At 43.6% G+C, this 18063-nt stretch overlaps 1 protein-coding gene across 1 annotated transcript in view; it reads left to right on the top strand.

Annotated features, from left to right (window-relative positions):
- IL5RA (interleukin 5 receptor subunit alpha) overlaps positions 1 to 18063 on the top strand; it is a 45813-nt gene that overhangs the window by 16234 nt on the left and 11516 nt on the right. The window contains exons 4-6 of the mRNA XM_077467515.1: positions 2250 to 2446; positions 4766 to 4771; positions 15018 to 15201. Of these exons, the coding sequence (XP_077323641.1) occupies positions 2250 to 2446; positions 4766 to 4771; positions 15018 to 15201 (387 nt within the window). The remainder of the gene's footprint in view (positions 1 to 2249; positions 2447 to 4765; positions 4772 to 15017; positions 15202 to 18063) is intronic.

Here is an 18063-nt window from a genome sequence, read left to right as displayed (position 1 = left end):
CCAAATTGGGCCGCTTTCCCTCCCCGGGGTCATCTAACTCATTAGTGTTACAAGGTCTCAGGTGTGAATGGGGAGCAGGTGTGTTATATTTGGCGTTATTATCGCTCTCACTCTCTCATACTGGTCACTGGAAGTACAACATGGCACCTCATGGCAAAGAACTCTCTGAGGATCTGAAGATAAGAATTGTTGCTCTACATAAAGATGGCCTAGGCTATAAGAAGATCGCCAAGACCCTGAAACTGATCTGCAGCACGGTGGCCAAGACCATACAGCGGTATAACAGGACGGGTTCCCCTCAGAACAGGCCTCGCCATGGTCCACCAAAGAAGTTGAGGTCACGTGCTCAGCGTCATATCCAGAGGTTGTCTTTGGGAAATAGACGTATGAGTGCTGCCAGCATTGCTGCAGAGGTTGTAGGGGGGGTAAGCCTGTCAGTGCTCAGACCATACGCCGCACACTGCATCAAATTGGTCTGCATGGCTGTCATCCCAGAAGGAAGCCTCTTCTAAAGATGATGCACAAGAAAGACCACAAACAGTTTGCTGAAGACAAGCAGACTAAGGAGATGGATTACTGGAACCATGTCCTGTGATCTGATGAGACCAAGATAAACGTATTTGGTGTCAGATGGTGTCAGGCGTGTGTGGGGGCAACCAGGTGAGGAGGACAAAGACAAGTGTGTCTTGTCTACAGTCAGGCATGGGGGTGGGGGTGTCATGGTCTGGGGCTGCATGAGTGCTGCCGGCACTGGGGGGGCTACAGATCATTGAGGGGACCATGAATGCCAACATGTACTGTGACATACTGAAGCAGAGCATGATCCCCTCCCTTCAGAGACTGGACCGCAGGGCAGTATTCCAACATGATAACCACCCCAAACACTCCTCCAAGACCACCACTGCCTTGCTAAAGAAGCTGAGGGTAAAGGTGATGGACTGGCCAAGCATGTCTCCAGACCTAAACCCTATTGATTATCTGTGGGGCATCCTCAAACGGAAGGTGGAGGAGCGCAAGGTCTCCAACATCCACCAGCTCTGTGATGTCATCATGGGGGAGGGGAAGAGGACTCCGGTGCCAACCTGTGAAGCTCTGGTGACCTCCATGCCCAAGAGGGTGAAGGCAGTGCTGGAAAATAATGGCGGCCACACAAAATATTGACACTTTGGGACCCAATTTGGACATTTTCCCCTTAGGGGTGTACTGACTTTTGTTGCCAGCGGTTTAGACATTAATGGCTGTGTGTTGAGTTATTTTGAGGGGACAGGAAATTTACACTGTTATACAAGCTGTACACTCACTACTTTACATTGTAGACAAGTGTCATTTCTTCAGTGTTGTCACATGAAAAGAGAGGAAAAAAGATGGAAAAGAAAACAATGTGACTGAGGGGTGTACTTACTTTTGTCAGATACTGTATTTATATATTTATCTTAAAAGATACAGACAGATTAAGAAAAAGAGAGAGATTCTCTGTTCTTCTATTTTTGTTCTTTTTTTTTTAAGTAATGTAAAGTAATGTGCTACAAAACATCGTTGCTCTACATTATTTATGTAATCGGAGGAAGAAAGGAAGTCAATGGGAGGAATAGTGCCCCATCATTGGTGTCAGTGAGAGGGAATAGTGCCCCATCATTGGTATCAGTGGGAGGAATAGTGCCCCATCATTGGTGTCAGTGGGAGGAATAGTGCCCCATCATTGGTGTCAGTGGGAGGAATAGTGCCCCATCATTGGTATCAGTGGGGGGAATAGTGCCCCATCATTGGTGTCAGTGGGAGGAATAGTGCCCCATCATTGGTGTCAGTGGGAGGAATAGTGCCCCATCATTGGTATCAGTGGGAGGAATAGTGCCCCATCATTGGTGTCAGTGGGAGGAATAGTGCCCCATCATTGGTGTCAGTGAGAGGGAATAGTGCCCCATCATTGGTATCAGGGGGGGGGGAATAGTGCCCCATCATTGGTATCAATGGGAGGAATAGTGCCCCATCATTGGTGTCAGTGGGAGGAATAGTGCCTCAAGAGCCAGATAAAGGCCACATTCGGCCCCCGGGTGGCAGTTTGGAGACCCCTGCTGTACAGGGAGGAAAGGGTTACTCCAGGTCGTTCAGTCCTCGTATATAATCAGTAGTTGGTATTATTATAGTATATTATGATTTGTATTGATTATACTCTGATAATGTTTGGAGAAAACGATCGCTGAAGTAGAATTCCTTCTCCATCCCATAATATGTTCTCCTTCTTATTGAAGATGCCGATATTCTCCCGCCACCCACAGACATTCAGATCTCGCCGCTGGGCCTGGGGAGGGTGAATGTGAGTTGGAGGTACACCCCCCCTAAGAAGAACATTGCGTACATTGTGAAGGTGAAGACCCCGAAGAAGGAGGAGAAGGATGGCGAGGAGGAGGAGGAGGAGGAGGAGGAGGGGGAGGAGGAGGGGGAGGAGGTGAGCACTTTGTAGATTCACATAAAAAAGCAACAAACTTACCAATTTTCTGTATTGATAAATATCTCTTCCATGGAATTGTATGGAGATTGTTTCCAAGGACCTTCCACACACAATCCTCCTCTGATGATTATTAGAGACACGGAAACAGGAAGGTTTTATATTCCCACCAATATCGGGGGAGGGGGGAGCTCAGCGAACGTTTAATGTTTTGGCAAAGTTATGCTTATTAGTGTAGAATGGGGTTTACATGTATGGGGGAGGGGAACTCATTCCAACTCAAGTCACCCCAATTTTATGCCAAAAATGTCCTTTAGTAGCTGAGAACGTGAGATTAGTTTGTATTGGGCATAGAATATTGTAACAACTGCTTGTTCGTTGCCTGTTTATGGCAAATATTGCCCATTCGTTGCCTGCTTATGGTAAATATTGCCCATTCATTGCCTGCTTATGGTAAATATTGCCCATTTGTTGCCTGCTTATGGTAAATATTGCCCATTCGTTGCCTGCTTATGGTAAATATTGCCCATTTGTTGCCTGCTTATGGTAAATATTGCCCATTCGTTGCCTGTTTATGGTAAATATTGCCCATTCGTTGCCTGCTTATGGTAAATATTGCCCATTCGTTGCCTGCTTATGGTAAATATTGCCCATTTATTGCCTGCTTATGGTAAATATTGCCCATTCGTTGCCTGCTTATGGTAAATATTGCCCATTTGTTGCCTGCTTATGGTAAATATTGCCCATTCGTTGCCTGCTTATGGTAAATACTGCCCATTTGTTGCCTGCTTATGGTAAATATTGCCTGTTTATGGTAAATATTGCCCATTTGTTGCCTGCTTATGGTAAATATTGCCCATTTGTTGCCTGCTTATGGTAAATATTGCCCATTCCTTGCCTGCTTATGGTAAATATTGCCCATTCCTTGCCTGCTTATGGTAAATACCTCCCATTGGTTGCCTGCTTATGGTAAATATTGCCCATTTGTTGCCTGCTTATGGTAAATATTGCCCATTCCTTGCCTGCTTATGGTAAATACCTCCCATTGGTTGCCTGCTTATGGTAAATATTGCCCATTTGTTGCCTGCTTATGGTAAATATTGCCCATTCGTTGTCTGCTTATGGTAAATATTGCCCATTTGTTGCCCGCTTATTGTTACATTCACCAGTTTGTTGCCAGCTTAGTTTAATAATTGCTTGTTTGTTGTCTGCCCAATGTAAATCCTGCCCAGTTGTTGCCTGCCTTTTGTTACGACTGACAGTTTGTTACCTGCTTACTGTCCTGCAATCCTGTCACTAATAAACCCTGCTGCCACTGTACTAAATTATTGTTAACCAACAGGATTTAAATAATGCTAATAAAGCCCGCTAGTGTCATCAAAATAAATAAATGAATAATATCAGTGTGTGTAAAAAAAAAGAAATCTGTCCCAAACGATCAAAGCCGGGTGCAGGAAGTGATATAATCTGTGTGTCTTTCTGTGATGTGAACGTGCAATATGTAAAGCACTGCATAAATTGTCATTATAATATAAATACCTTTAGTAAATAAATAATAATAATTAATAATAATAATACCTTTAGTAAATAAATAATAATAATTAATAATAATAATACCTTTAGTAAATAAATAATAATAATACCAATAATAATAATAATAATAATAATAATAATAATAATACCTTCAGTAAATAATAATAAATAATAATAATAATAATAATAACAACAATAATAATAATACCTTTAGTAAATAAATAAATAAATAATAATAATAATAATAATAATAAATAATAATAATAAATGTGTTTACTGCAGCAGCATAAGTGAGACTCCTGGATATGCCGATCTTGACGGCAGCCAAATGCGGGCGCACGCGTGTCAAGTCCACAATGCTTGACCCTGTGGCTGCAGCAAAAGTTATCCCCACACTCGGCGGGCAATATTGCTGCTGAACCCCTTAAGGTGAATGCATTTATAGGGTTAAAACACGCTATGAGGTGCAGACAACGCTGTCGCACTGTGAACCTATCCTAAGGGAGTTCCAGAACATGGGAGGGGGCAATATTTTCCTGCTCTTACACGTTCTAATTTGTCTGTGATGGGCCATTCCCTGATTTGTTGCCAAAAGGAGGCTTGTAAAAATAATATGAGAAAGTTTTCCAAGTTTCCCATAAGGAAGTGCTGCAAGGCGAAATCAGTCATTTGTGAGGAAATCTGTTTTATTGAAATCTTTAAAAGTTTAATTATATCATTTTTTTTCACTCTGATCCCAAGTCTTATTTTTTCAGATTTTTAACATTTTTCTTTGTGTTTTTTTAGATTCCCGTAATATTTACATTGCAAAATTTTACCACATCTGATCCTTTCAGATTCGAGTAACAGCAAAGAGAAATTTAGAGCTTAAAAAAATTCCAAGTAGAAAAAAATTTAAAAAAAAAATCTAAATCTTTATAAATTGGAGAAACAGCAAACAGAAATTTAGAGTTTAAAACATTTTCAAGTAGTGAAAAATAATAAAATAAATTATTTCAAAATCTTTATAAATAATAGGAAACAGAAATTTAGAGCTTAAAAAGAATCCAAGTAGGGAAAAAGGAAAAAAAAAAAAAAAAGAAAAAAAAAAAAGAAATCAATTCAAAATCTTTATAAATTGGAGTTACAGCAAACAGAAATTTAGAGCAGTGAAAAAGAATAAAAGACATTATATCAAAATCTTTCTAAATAACAGGAAACAGAAATTTAGAGCTTAAAAAATTTTCAAGTAGAGAATGAGAAAAGAAGAAATTATTTCAAAATCTTTATAAATTAGAGCAATAGCAAACAGAAATTTAGAGCTTAAAAAAATTCCAAGTAGGGGAAAAGAAAAAAAACTAAAACAAAAGAAAACATTTCAAAATCTTTATGAATTGGAGTAAGAGCAAACAGAAATTTAGAACTTAAAACATTTCCAAGTAGAGAAAAAGAATAAAAAAAAAATGATTTCAAAATCTTTATAAATAACAGCAAACAGAAATTTAGAGCTTACAAAAATTTTCAAGTAGAAAATTAGAAAAAATAAAGAAATTATTTTAAAATCTTTATAAATTTCAGTAACAGAAAACAGAAAGTGACAGCTTAAAAAAATTCAAGTAGAGAACTAGAAAAAAAAGAAATAATTTTAAAATCTTTATAAATTGGAGTATAAGCAAACAGAAATTTAGAGCTTAAAAATGTCTAAGTTGAGAGCAAAAAAAAAAAAAAAAAAAATTATTTCAAAATCTGTATAAATTAGAGCAACAGCAAACAGAATTAACTATGAGTATAAAAAAAAAAAAAAAAAAAAAAAATCACAGATGGTAAAAGCAAAACTTTATAATTTTACTAGTATTACCACGTTACAATGTTATGTATATTTGCTTTTTAAATTTTTTTTTTATTTCTTTATTTTACTTTACACTTCAGTTACTATATGTATAGAGATCTGTTTGTAAATATGCGTAATTAGATTTTTATTTTTTTTCCATACTTCTAACTATCTGACTTGTGCAGAATCTAAATGTTCTCTGAGCGTCTGAAGAAAAATACTTATCTACAGTAAATTGTATCCACTTCCAAATTACATTGTAATGTTCTATGTCATCTAAATGTTCTCTGAGAGTCTAAAAAAAAAAAAAAAAAATTTTTATTAAATTATATTGATTTCAAATGAATGAATTCAGACCAAAAAGTTCTACAAACTGTTTATTAAAAAACAAAAAAAAAACACAAAAACTTTTTTGCTTTCTAGTCTTTGCTTTAGTTTTACAGACAATTGAAAAAGAAGTTAAGCAGATTTAGGAAGTGTAATTATAGATGCCCAGTAAAATTTATGACGCAAATATATTTATTCAAATGCGTGTAAAAAAACATTCATTGGACTGAGCTCCCAACGCTAACGCACCAGAATAAAGATTTTTTCAGTTATTTTCAGCTGATTACGGCGAGAATGAAAAATTCCAGTCAAAGTGCTGAAAATAAAGATCTTTATCCTCGTGTAACACTTTGTATCATATAATAAAAAGATACAATTTCTAAACGATAAGAAAATCAATGAAACTTTTGGCGCGTTTGATACAGAAGGAAGATTTAGCGGCTGAAATCTCCAGGATAAGGATCCTCATTTGATGATTACAGCCAAGTGGCTGAAAATAAAGATCCTTATCCTCGTGTGAGATATGAACTGAGACTTAAAGTAGATGAAAACCCAAAAAACCAACAGAATTGTATAATCTTTAAAGTGGTAATTTAATTTAGAAAGACATTTTCAATATCTTAAGTTATTCTGCATTTTTTTTTTTTTTTGTTAGTCGCCGGTGATCCCGCCACGAACGTCTTTGTTCAGCCACTTCCTGTTATAAGTGACAACGCTCTGCCCTTGCCATCCAACGCTGGCCAAACACCAGTAGAATTTAAATTTTTTTTTCTAAAATTTTAATTTTCAGAATGTTTTTTTAGATCGTCTAATGAGGCCGATCAAGTCGGTGGTTATTTTCTAGCGCAGCGAAGAAAGATTTCAAAAAAGAGGAAGATGGAAAATTCTTCTCGGACAAATGAAGTGCGGATGTGGTTTTCTTTCAGGGAAATGTTTAACCTCTTAGGCCCCTTTCATACTGGTGGCGGGGGCGGCGCCGGCGGTAAATCACCGCTATTTTTAGCAGAGCTTTACCGTCGTATTTGCATATGTATTCGGCCGCTAGCGGGGCGCTTTTAACCCCCCCCACTAGCAGCCGAAAAAAAGGGATGAAACCACCCGCAAAGCCCTGCTGCAGAGACGCTTTGCCGGCGGTATAGCCGCGCTGCCCCATTGATTTCATTGGGCAGGAGCGGTGGAGGAGGGGTAGACACACGCCTCCTTCACCGCTCCAAAGAAGCAGCTTGCAGGACTTTGTTTAACGTTCTGCCAGCGCACCGCTCCAGTGTGGAAGCCCTCGGGGCTCACCTGCAAAGTGCCCCACTGTGAAAGGGGTCTCAGTGACCGCTCTATAGTAGTTTTACTGCTACAAGGCGGCTGCTGTGTGCAGGACCATGTGTATATGTGTATATGTGTATATGTGTATATGTGTATATATATATATATATGGGATCCTGCACTTCCGGGTAGCAGGCACGAGTGCCCGCCGGCGGCTCGCTCCCACTGTGAGAGCCGATGGGCGGGTACCATGGACTCGATGTCCGCCGACACCCTGCTGATCCTTGGGTACACAGGCAATACCTCACATATGTGGGCGTGGCCTACTTATGCGTTCGAGCGCGAGGGGATGAGGACGCTTAAAAAAAAAAATATGTTGTCATTATTTATTTTATTTTTTCACAGTCCCTTTAAAAAAAGTTTTATCACTTTTATTGCTGTCATAAGAAATGTAAACATCTCTTGTGACAATAATAAAGCGTGACAGGTCCTCTTCATGGGGAGATGTGGGGTCAAAAAGACCCCACATCTCTTCTCTACAATGAAAAGCATCAGATCAAAAAAAAAAGAAAAAAAAAAAAAAGAAAAGATCTAATACTTTCTAAAAAAAAAAAAAGAAATGGCAGCGTTTACATCGGCCAGGAACCAGAACGGACGCCATGACATTGCTCCGGTCCTCCTAGGCCAAAGAGATGAGTGGAGGCCATCTTTTTTTCTGCTAATCTCTGTGGCCAGTCGCTGTCATCATGGGTTCGGTTCCCAGGCTTCCCAATAAGGCAGGTACGCATAAGAGCCACCGGAAAGCAGCGCGGGGGGGGGGGGGGGCCTCCTGCTGCTTCTAAAAGTGATCCAGCGGACTAATCAGCCGCTTGGATCACTTTTATGGTAAAGAGTGGCTGAGGACCTTTTTAATACCGAGGTTATGGCTGACAGCTGCAGTCATAGCCCCGGCATTAAACATCAAAGTCATGATGTGTTTTCCCTGATAGGCGGTTGGCAATATAATTATAATATACAGAGGGGGAAATAACGATGGTCTCCCCTGCAGATGGTGTAAGTTTTGCCCACTTACATAGAAATGAAGGTCTATCATTTTTATCAAAGGTTTTAAATGATGGAGACAGAATATCAACCAAAAATCCCGAAAAATCACACAATACAAATGTTATAAATGGAGTAAAATAAGTATTTGCCCCCCTACCAACCAACAATAACCCTCCCCCCACAGACTGGCTCCAGTAGGTGCTCATGTGGTACACAGATTAGTCCTGTCAATGTAAGAAGGTTCTCCTAACGACACCTTGTTATGTGTATAGAAGACGCCTGTCCACAGAATCCCTTCCCTCCAATCCTCACCATCATGGGGAAGAGCAAAGATCTGTCAGAGGAGGTCGGGGAGAAGATTGGAGACCTGCACAAGGCTGGAATGGGCTACAAGACCATCAGCAAGAAGCTTGGTGAGAGGAGACGAGTGCCGGAGAGATTATTCACAAATGGAAGAAATACAAAATAACCATCAATTGTCCTCAGTCTGGAGCTCCATGGAAGATTTCTCCTCATGGGGTGAGGATGGTCATGAGAAAAGTGAGGGATCCGCCCAGAACTACATGGGAGGAGCTTGTGAAGGATCTCAAGGCAGTTGGGACCCCAGTCACCAAACAAACCATTGATGACACAATACACCACCATGGATTGAAATCCTGCAGCCCCCAACAGGTCCCCCTCCTCAGGAAGACACATGTACAGGTCCCCCTCCTCAGGAAGACACATGTACAGGTCCCCCTCCTCAGGAAGACACATGTACAGGTCCCCCTCCTCAGGAAGACACATGTACAGGTCCCCCTCCTCAGGAAGACACATGTACAGGTCCCCCTCCTCAGGAAGACACATGTACAGGTCCCCCTCCTCAGGAAGACACATGTACAGGTCCCCCTCCTCAGAAAGACACATGTACAGGTCCCCCTCCTCAGGAAGACACATGTACAGGTCCCCCTCCTCAGGAAGACACATGTACAGGTCCTCCTCCTCAGGAAGACACATGTACAGGTCCCCCTCCTCGGGAAGACACATGTACAGGTCCTCCTCCTCAGGAAGACACATGTACAGGTCCTCCTCCTCAGGAAGACACGTGGACAGGTCCCCTTCCTCAGGAAGACACATGTACAGGTCTCCCTCCTCAGGAAGACACATGTACAGGTCCCCCTCCTCAGGAAGACACATGGACAGGTCCCCCTCCTCAGGAAGACACGTGTACAGGTCCTCCTCCTCAGGAAGACACCTGTACAGGTCCCCCTCCTCAGGAAGACACATGTACAGGTCCCCCTCCTCGGGAAGACACATGTACAGGTCCCCCTCCTCAGGAAGACACATGTACAGGTCCCCCTCCTCAGGAAGACACATGTACAGGTCCCCCTCCTCAGGAAGACACATGTACAGGTCCTCCTCCTCGGGAAGACACATGTACAGGTCCCCCTCCTCAGGAAGACACATGTACAGGTCCCTCTCTTCAGGAAGACACATGTACAGGTCCCCCTCCTCAGGAAGACACATGTACAGGTCCCTCTCTTCAGGAAGACACATGTACAGGTCCCCCTCCTCAGGAAGACACATGTACAGGTCCCCCTCCTCAGGAAGACACATGTACAGGTCCCTCTCTTCAGGAAGACACATGTACAGGTCCCCCTCCTCAGGAAGACACATGGACAGGTCCGTCTGAAGTCTGCCAATGAACATCTAAATGATTCAGAGAAGGATTGGGGAGAAAGTTCTGTGGTCAGATGAGACCGAAATTCAGCTCTTTGGCATTAACTCGACTCGCCGTATTTGGAGGAAGAAAAATGGTGACTATGACCCCAAGAACACCATCCCTACAGTCACACACAGAGGTGGGAACATGAACACCATCCCTACAGTCACACACAGAGGGGGGAACATGAACACCATCCCTACAGTCACACACGGAGGTGGGAACATGATGCTCTGGGGTTGTTTCTCTGATAAAGGTCCAGGCTGACTTTACCGCATTGAGGGGCCAATGGACGGGGCCGTGTATTGTAAGATCTTGGAGGAGAACCTTCTTCCCTCATCCAGAACACTGAAGATGGGTCATGGACGGGTCTTCCAGCATGACAATGACCCAAAACATACCGCCAAGGCAACAAAGGAGTGGCTCAAGAAGAAGCACATGAAGGTCATGGAGTGTCCTAGCCAATCTCCAGACCTTAATCCTATAGAAAATGTATGGAGGAGCTGAAACTTCGAGTTGCCAAGAAACCTTCAGGATTTAGAGAAGATCTGTAGAGAAGAGAAGAGAAAATCCCTCCTGAGATGTGTGGAAACCTCATCACCACCTACAAGAAACGTCTGACCTCTGTGATCACCAACAAGGGTTTCTCCACCAACTACTAAGGGGATCAAATACTTATTTTACTCCCTGAACTGCAACTCCATTTATAACATTTGTATTGTGTGTTTTTCTGGATTTTTGGTTGATTTTCTGTCTCCATCATATAAAATACACCTCTGATAACAATTATAGACCCTTCATTTCTATGTAAGTGGGCAAATCTTACCCCATCTGCAGGGGAGACGATCGTTATTCTCCCCTCTGTATAATAATAATGAAACACAAAGCTCCAGACAACCAAATGTTATCCAGTTAAGGTTTCGATCTGCTTAAAAATCAATGTTCCATTGTAGCTAAATGTTATCAATTCCAAAGAAACATTTGATGGTCAGGATTCCCATTGTCTATAACAGGGGTCTTCAAACTTAGTAAAGAAATGTCCAGTTTACTGTCATTCAAACTTTAGGGGGGCCAAACTGTGGCCATAGGGAGTAGAAATAGTCCTGATGTCAGTAGGAGGAATAGTGCCCCATCATTGGTGTCAGTAGGGGGAATAGTGCCCCATCATTGGTGTCAGTGGGAGGAATAGTGCCCCATCATTGGTGTCAGTAGGGGGAATAGTGCCCCATCATTGGTGTCAGTGGGAGAAATAGTGCCCCATCATTGGTATCAGTGGGAGGAATAGTGCCCCATCATTGGTATCAGTGGGAGGAATAGTGCCCCATCATTGGTGTCAGTGGGGGGCATAGTGCCCCATCATTGGTGTCAGTGGGAGGAATGGTGCCCCATCATTGGGGTCAGTGGGGGGAATAGTGCCCCATCATTGGTGTCAGTGGGGGGAATAGTGCCCCATCATTGGTGTCAGTGGGAGGAATGGTGCCCCATCATTGGGGTCAGTGGGAGGAATAGTGCCCCATCATTGGTATCAATGGGAGGAATAGTGCCCCATCATTGGTGTCAGTGGGGGGAATAGTGCCCCGTCATTGGTATCAGTGGGAGGAATAGTGCCCCATCATTGGTATCAGTGGGGGGAATAGTGCCCCATCATTGGTATCAGTGGGGGGAATAGTGCCCCATCATTGGTGTCAGTGGGGGGAATAGTGCCCCATCATTGGTGTCAGTGGGGGGAATAGTGCCCCATCATTGGTGTTAGTGGGGGGAATAGTGCCCCGTCATTGGTATCAGTGGGAGGAATAGTGCCCCATCATTGGTATCAGTGGGGGGAATAGTGCCCCATCATTGGTATCAGTGGGGGGAATAGTGCCCCATCATTGGTGTCAGTGGGGGGAATAGTGCCCCATCATTGGTGTCAGTGGGGGGAATAGTGCCCCATCATTGGTGTCAGTGGGGGGAATAGTGCCCCAAGGACCGGATAAAGGGCAGCAAAGGGCCTCAGTTTGGAGACCGCTGGTCTATATTTTGGTGACATTTCTGCCCCAAGACTCCCAACTGCCTCTGAATTTTAGGTTCGGATTTTGAACAAACTTGTAATTTCCGGTTTTGTTGCTTTTGAATCTTCTTTACTTTTTTTATCTAGAATTGGAACTTTCAGCTCAGCGTCTCTTTGAGCGTTTCGGACTCCGGAGCCCCGTCAGGAACACGAACGGCTCGGCGGTTTCGGTCCGGAAATGAGACGTTGTTCACAGCTGGATTAGAAAATGCTGATGTTAGAAATGATTGGATCCGGTGGAGCGTGAAGGGGGCCACAACCTCCGCCCACCAATCGCACTCGCTGTTTCACTAATCGTTTTGTGTTAGAATAATTCGGGTGAGCGACTCGGGTCTATATATAGAAGTTGCGGAGAGGTGACTGCAAATGAGAGAATGAAATGAATGTGCCGTCAATGTGCGGCGAGATCGCGGGAACGGCGTGACGCGGGCCGAGGTTCAGAGGGGTCACCATTGTGCTGCTCACTGTTCTCTATGCTGGAGATTGGCCAGTGGCATCGCTATGGGGGTGCAGGGGGTGCAGACCCAGTTGACCCCCCCCCAGTGGGGTGACACCATGAAGCAGGAAGTGATATCCGACCGCAATGGTGTCACTCCCATCCATGGCAGCACATGGATTGGCACGTTGGCACCGACCATATCATTTACAGGGTTCAGTTTGGGGTGCACTGGGCACTTTGGCAGCCTAGACAGGGGAGAGCCCAATGCACTAGCTGGCCCATTCACTATGGCACTGACACCAACCTTAGTGACACCACACAGTCAAAACCCTGCCCCTACCAAGATGGCGGCCTCCACGCAGAGACGCAGCACACAGCCTGACATGGGAAGTCAGTAACGGGGCAAAGACCAGCTGCAGGGACACCACAGGAAATGCCGGTGACTTTGTGCCCTTCTTGGCATTTTTGGACACACCTTCCAATAAATTAACTTAATGGGGGAGGAGACAGAGCATGCATCTCATTGGGGGAGGATTCAGAGCATGCATGTCATTGGGGGAGGAGACAGAGCATGCATGTCATTGGGGAGGAGACAGAGCATGCATCTCATTGGGGGAGGAGTCAGAGCATGCATGTCATTGGGGGAGGAGACAAAGCATGCATGTCATTGGAGGAGGAGACAGAGCATGCATGTCATTGGGGGAGGAGACAGAGCATGCATGTCATTGGGGGAGGAGGCAGAGCATGAATGTCATTGGGGAGGAGACAGAGCATGCATTTCATTGGGGGAGGAGGCAGAGCATGCATGTCATTGGGGGAGGAGTCAGAGCATGCATGTCATTGGGGGAGGAGACAGAGCATGCATGTCATTGGGGGAGGAGGCAGAGCATGAATGTCATTGGGGAGGAGACAGAGCATGCATTTCATTGGGGGAGGAGGCAGAGCATGCATGTCATTGGGGGAGGAGTCAGAGCATGAATGTCATTGGGGGAGGAGACAGAGCATGCATGCCATTGGGGAGGAGACAGAGCATGCATGTCATTGGGGGAGGAGGCAGAGCATGCATGTCATTGGGGGAGGAGTCAGAGCATGCAAGTCATTGGGGAGGAGACAGAGCATGCAAGTCATTGGAGGAGGAGACAGAGCATGCAAGTCATTGGGGAGGAGACAGAGCATGCATCTCATTGGGGGAGGAGTCAGAGCATGAATGTCATTGGGGGAGGAGACAGAGCATGCATGTCATTGGGGAGGAGACAGAGCATGCATGTCATTGGGGAGGAGACAGAGCATGCATGTCATTGGGGGAGGAGTCAGAGCATGAATGTCATTGGGGGAGGAGACAGAGCATGCATGCCATTGGGGAGGAGACAGAGCATGCATGTCATTGGGGGAGGAGGCAGAGCATGCATGTCATTGGGGGAGGAGTCAGAGCATGCAAGTCATTGGGGAGGAGACAGAGCATGCAAGTCATTGGAGGAGGAGACAGAGCATGCAAGTCATTGGGGAGGAGACAGAGCATGCATCTCATTGGGGGAGGAGTCAGAGCATGAATGTCATTGGGGGAGGAGACAGAGCATGCATGTCATTGGGGAGGAGACAGAGCATGCATGTCATTGGGGAGGAGACAGAGCATGCATCTCATTGGGGGAGGAGTCAGAGCATGAATGTCATTGGGGGAGGAGACAGAGCATGCATGTCATTGGGGGAGGAGTCAGAGCATGCATGTCATTGGGGGAGGAGTCAGAGCATGCATGTGGTTTGGATAGGAGGCAGAGCCTATTATTATTAGTATATAGATGAGGGGTGGAGACAGAGAATGCACACATCTGGGGGGGGGGGGGGGGAGGGGGACTGTGTGGGTGTCGGGGGTCAGGGACAGAGGGTGCAGCTGACTGAACTGGGGGGGGCAATTATTTTGTATTTTCAAACTTTTGTTACTGGTGACCCCCCCCAAACCTTTTCTAAAAATTGGGTCACATTTTCCTTTTTTTTTATTCAGCCTGTTCTTTATATGATTCTTCTGATGTTTTATATCTGATATTTTCTGCATTTACATCCCTAATCAGGGGGGTCATCAGCCAATTATTGTCAGCCGCAAACCAATCGTTTCACACAGATTGTTCCAATCACAAGTCATTGTTGCATGTATGTGTGTATATATATATATATATATCTGTAGTGGACACTTGTATGTGAGCTATGACTAAGCGCTAAGGAAGCATGAAACGCGTTAGCTTGTGATGCTGTTCTTCTCTATTTGTGTTTTTATGGACTTGCTGAAATAAAAGTGATTTTACTGGACGTGCGGCCAATCAGAATTCTTTTTTTTTTTTTTGCTGCTCACATGACAATTATTGGTGTTAAGGGGGGAGGGGGGATCAGACCCGGACAGGGGCATTATAATGACTTTCATGTCCTCCATTGTACCCCCTCCAGGAATATCCCAGTGAAACTTTCTTTATGTATGAGTGGTTGGCTGTTCCCCGCGGTCTGCGAGTAGAAGTGGCCGCCATTGTCATGAATAAAACAGATGAAGGTGAAGTCATAGAAGAGACGGGCGAATCGGCTTCACAGGAACTTCCCCCATTTCCAGGTGAGAGAGAGGACTGTCACATCGAATAATATTATTATTATTATTAATATTATCATTATCTTCATTATTATTATTATTATTATTATTATTATTATTATTATTAATAATAATATTATCATTATCTTCATTATTATTATTATTATTATTATTATTATTATTATTAATAATAATATTATCATTATCTTCATTATTATTATTATTATTATTATTAATAATATCATTATCTTCATTATTATTATTATTATTATTATTATTGATTATTATTATTATTATTATCTTCATTATTATTATTATTATTTTCATTATGATGATTATTATTATTATTATTATTATTAGTAATATTATCATTATCTTCATTATTATTATTATTATTATTAATAATAATATCATTATCTTCATTATTATTATTATTATTATTAATATTATCATTATCTTCATCATTATTATTATTATTGATTATTATTATTATTAATATCATTATCTTCATTATTATTATTATTATTATTATTATTATTATTATTATCATCATCATTATCTTCATTATGGTTATTATTGATTATTATTATTATTAATATTATCATTATCTTCATTATTATTATTATTATTATTATTATCATTGTCTTTATTATTAAAAACGTGCAACCTGTAGAATTTTTTAAACGTCGCCTATGGAGATTTTTAAGGATAAAAGTTTGTCGCCATTCCAGGAGCGGGGGGCGCAATTTTGAAGCGTGACATGTTGGGTATCAATTTACTCGGAGTAACATTACCTTTTACAAAAAAAAAAAAAATTTGAACTAACTTTACTGTTGCCTTATTTTTTAATTTAAAAAAAAGTGTATTTTTTCTAAACAAAGTGCGCTTGTAAGACCGCTGCGCAAATACGGTGTGACTGAAAGTATTGCGACAACCGCCATTTTATTCTGGAGGGTGTTATGAAAAAATGTATAATGTTTGGGGGTTCTAAGTAATTTTCCAGCAAAAAAAACAACAACAGTTTTTCACTTGTAAACAACAAATCTCAGAAACGGGCGCGGTCCTTACGTGGTTAATCTGTGTTATTTATTCCATGTTGTTGTATTTTAATTGTTTTATTTGTGGTTTTCATTTTGTTATTTGGTGTTAAAGTGGCTGTAAACCTTTACAAACCACCTTGACCTACAGCTAGGCCTAGATTAAGTATTACCTGTACGTTCAGGAAATATCTCCTAAACCTATATGGTTTAGGAGATATTTGCCAAAAAAAGATATGCGAGAGATGTGCAGATAGGAGGAGAGGAGGAGAGAGCAGATAGGAGGAGAGGAGGAGAGAGAAGATAGGAGGAGAAGAGTTGAGAGTGGATAGGAGGAGAGGAGGAGAGAGCAGATAGGAGGAGAGGAGGAGAGAGTGGATAGGAGGAGAGGAGGAGAGAGAAGATAGGAGGAGAGAAGGAGAGAGCAGATAGGAGGAGAGGAGGAGAGAGAAGATAGGAGGAGAAGAGTTGAGAGTGGATAGGAGGAGAGGAGGAGAGAGCAGATAGGAGGAGAGGAGGAGAGAGCGGATAGGAGGAGAGGAGGAGAGAGAAGATAGGAGGAGAGAAGGAGAGAGCAGATAGGAGGAGAGGAGGAGAGAGTGGATAGGAGGAGAGGAGGAGAGAGAAGATAGGAGGAGAGGAGGAGAGAGAAGATAGGAGGAGAGGAGGAGAGAGCAGATAGAAGGAGAGGAGGAGAGAGCGGATAGGAGGAGAGGAGGAGAGAGCGGATAGGAGGAGAGGAGGAGAGAGCAGATAGGAGGAGAGGAGGAGAGAGCAGATAGGAGGAGAGAAGGAGAGAGAAGATAGGAGGAGAGGAGGAGAGAGAAGATAGGAGGAGAGGAGGAGAGAGCAGATAGAAGGAGAGGAGGAGAGAGCAGATAGGAGGAGAGGAGGAGAGAGCAGATAGGAGGAGAGGAGTTGAGAGTGGATAGGAGGAGAGGAGGAGAGAGCAGATAGGAGGAGAGGAGGAGAGAGAAGATAGGAGGAGAGGAGGAGAGAGAAGATAGGAGGAGAGGAGGAGAGAGAAGATAGGAGGAGAGGAGGAGAGAGCAGATAGAAGGAGAGGAGGAGAGAGCGGATAGGAGGAGAGGAGTTGAGAGCGGATAGGAGGAGAGGAGGAGAGAGCAGATAGGAGGAGAGGAGGAGAGAGCAGATAGGAGGAGAGGAGGAGAGAGCAGATAGGAGGAGAGGAGGAGAGAGCAGATAGGAGGAGAGGAGGAGAGAGCAGATAGGAGGAGAGGAGGAGAGAGCAGATAGGAGGAGAGGAGGAGAGAGAAGATAGGAGGAGAGGAGGAGAGAGAAGATAGGAGGAGAGGAGGAGAGAGCGGATAGGAGGAGAGGAGGAGAGAGCGGATAGGAGGAGAGGAGTTGAGAGCGGATAGGAGGAGAGGAGGAGAGAGCAGATAGGAGGAGAGGAGGAGAGAGCAGATAGGAGGAGAGGAGGAGAGAGCAGATAGGAGGAGAGGAGGAGAGAGAAGATAGGAGGAGAGGAGGAGAGAGAAGATAGGAGGAGAGGAGGAGAGAGCAGATAGGAGGAGAGGAGGAGAGAGCGGATAGGAGGAGAGGAGTTGAGAGCGGATAGGAGGAGAGGAGGAGAGAGCGGATAGGAGGAGAGGAGGAGAGAGCAGATAGGAGGAGAGGAGGAGAGAGAAGATAGGAGGAGAGGAGGAGAGAGCAGATAAGAGGAGAGGAGGAGAGAGCAGATAGGAGGAGAGGAGTTGAGAGCGGATAGGAGGAGAGGAGGAGAGAGCAGATAGGAGGAGAGGAGGAGAGAGCAGATAGGAGGAGAGGAGGAGAGAGCAGATAGGAGGAGAGGAGGAGAGAGAAGATAGGAGGAGAGGAGGAGAGA

This window comes from Lithobates pipiens, unplaced genomic scaffold (assembly GCF_037356315.1).
Source record: "Lithobates pipiens isolate NorthernLeopardFrog02 unplaced genomic scaffold, aLitPip1_a1.2 Scaffold_56, whole genome shotgun sequence".
NCBI lineage: Eukaryota > Metazoa > Chordata > Amphibia > Anura > Ranidae > Lithobates > Lithobates pipiens.
The sequence above is the reverse complement of the archived record's forward strand: the minus strand, read 5'-3'. Positions and strand labels throughout refer to the sequence as shown.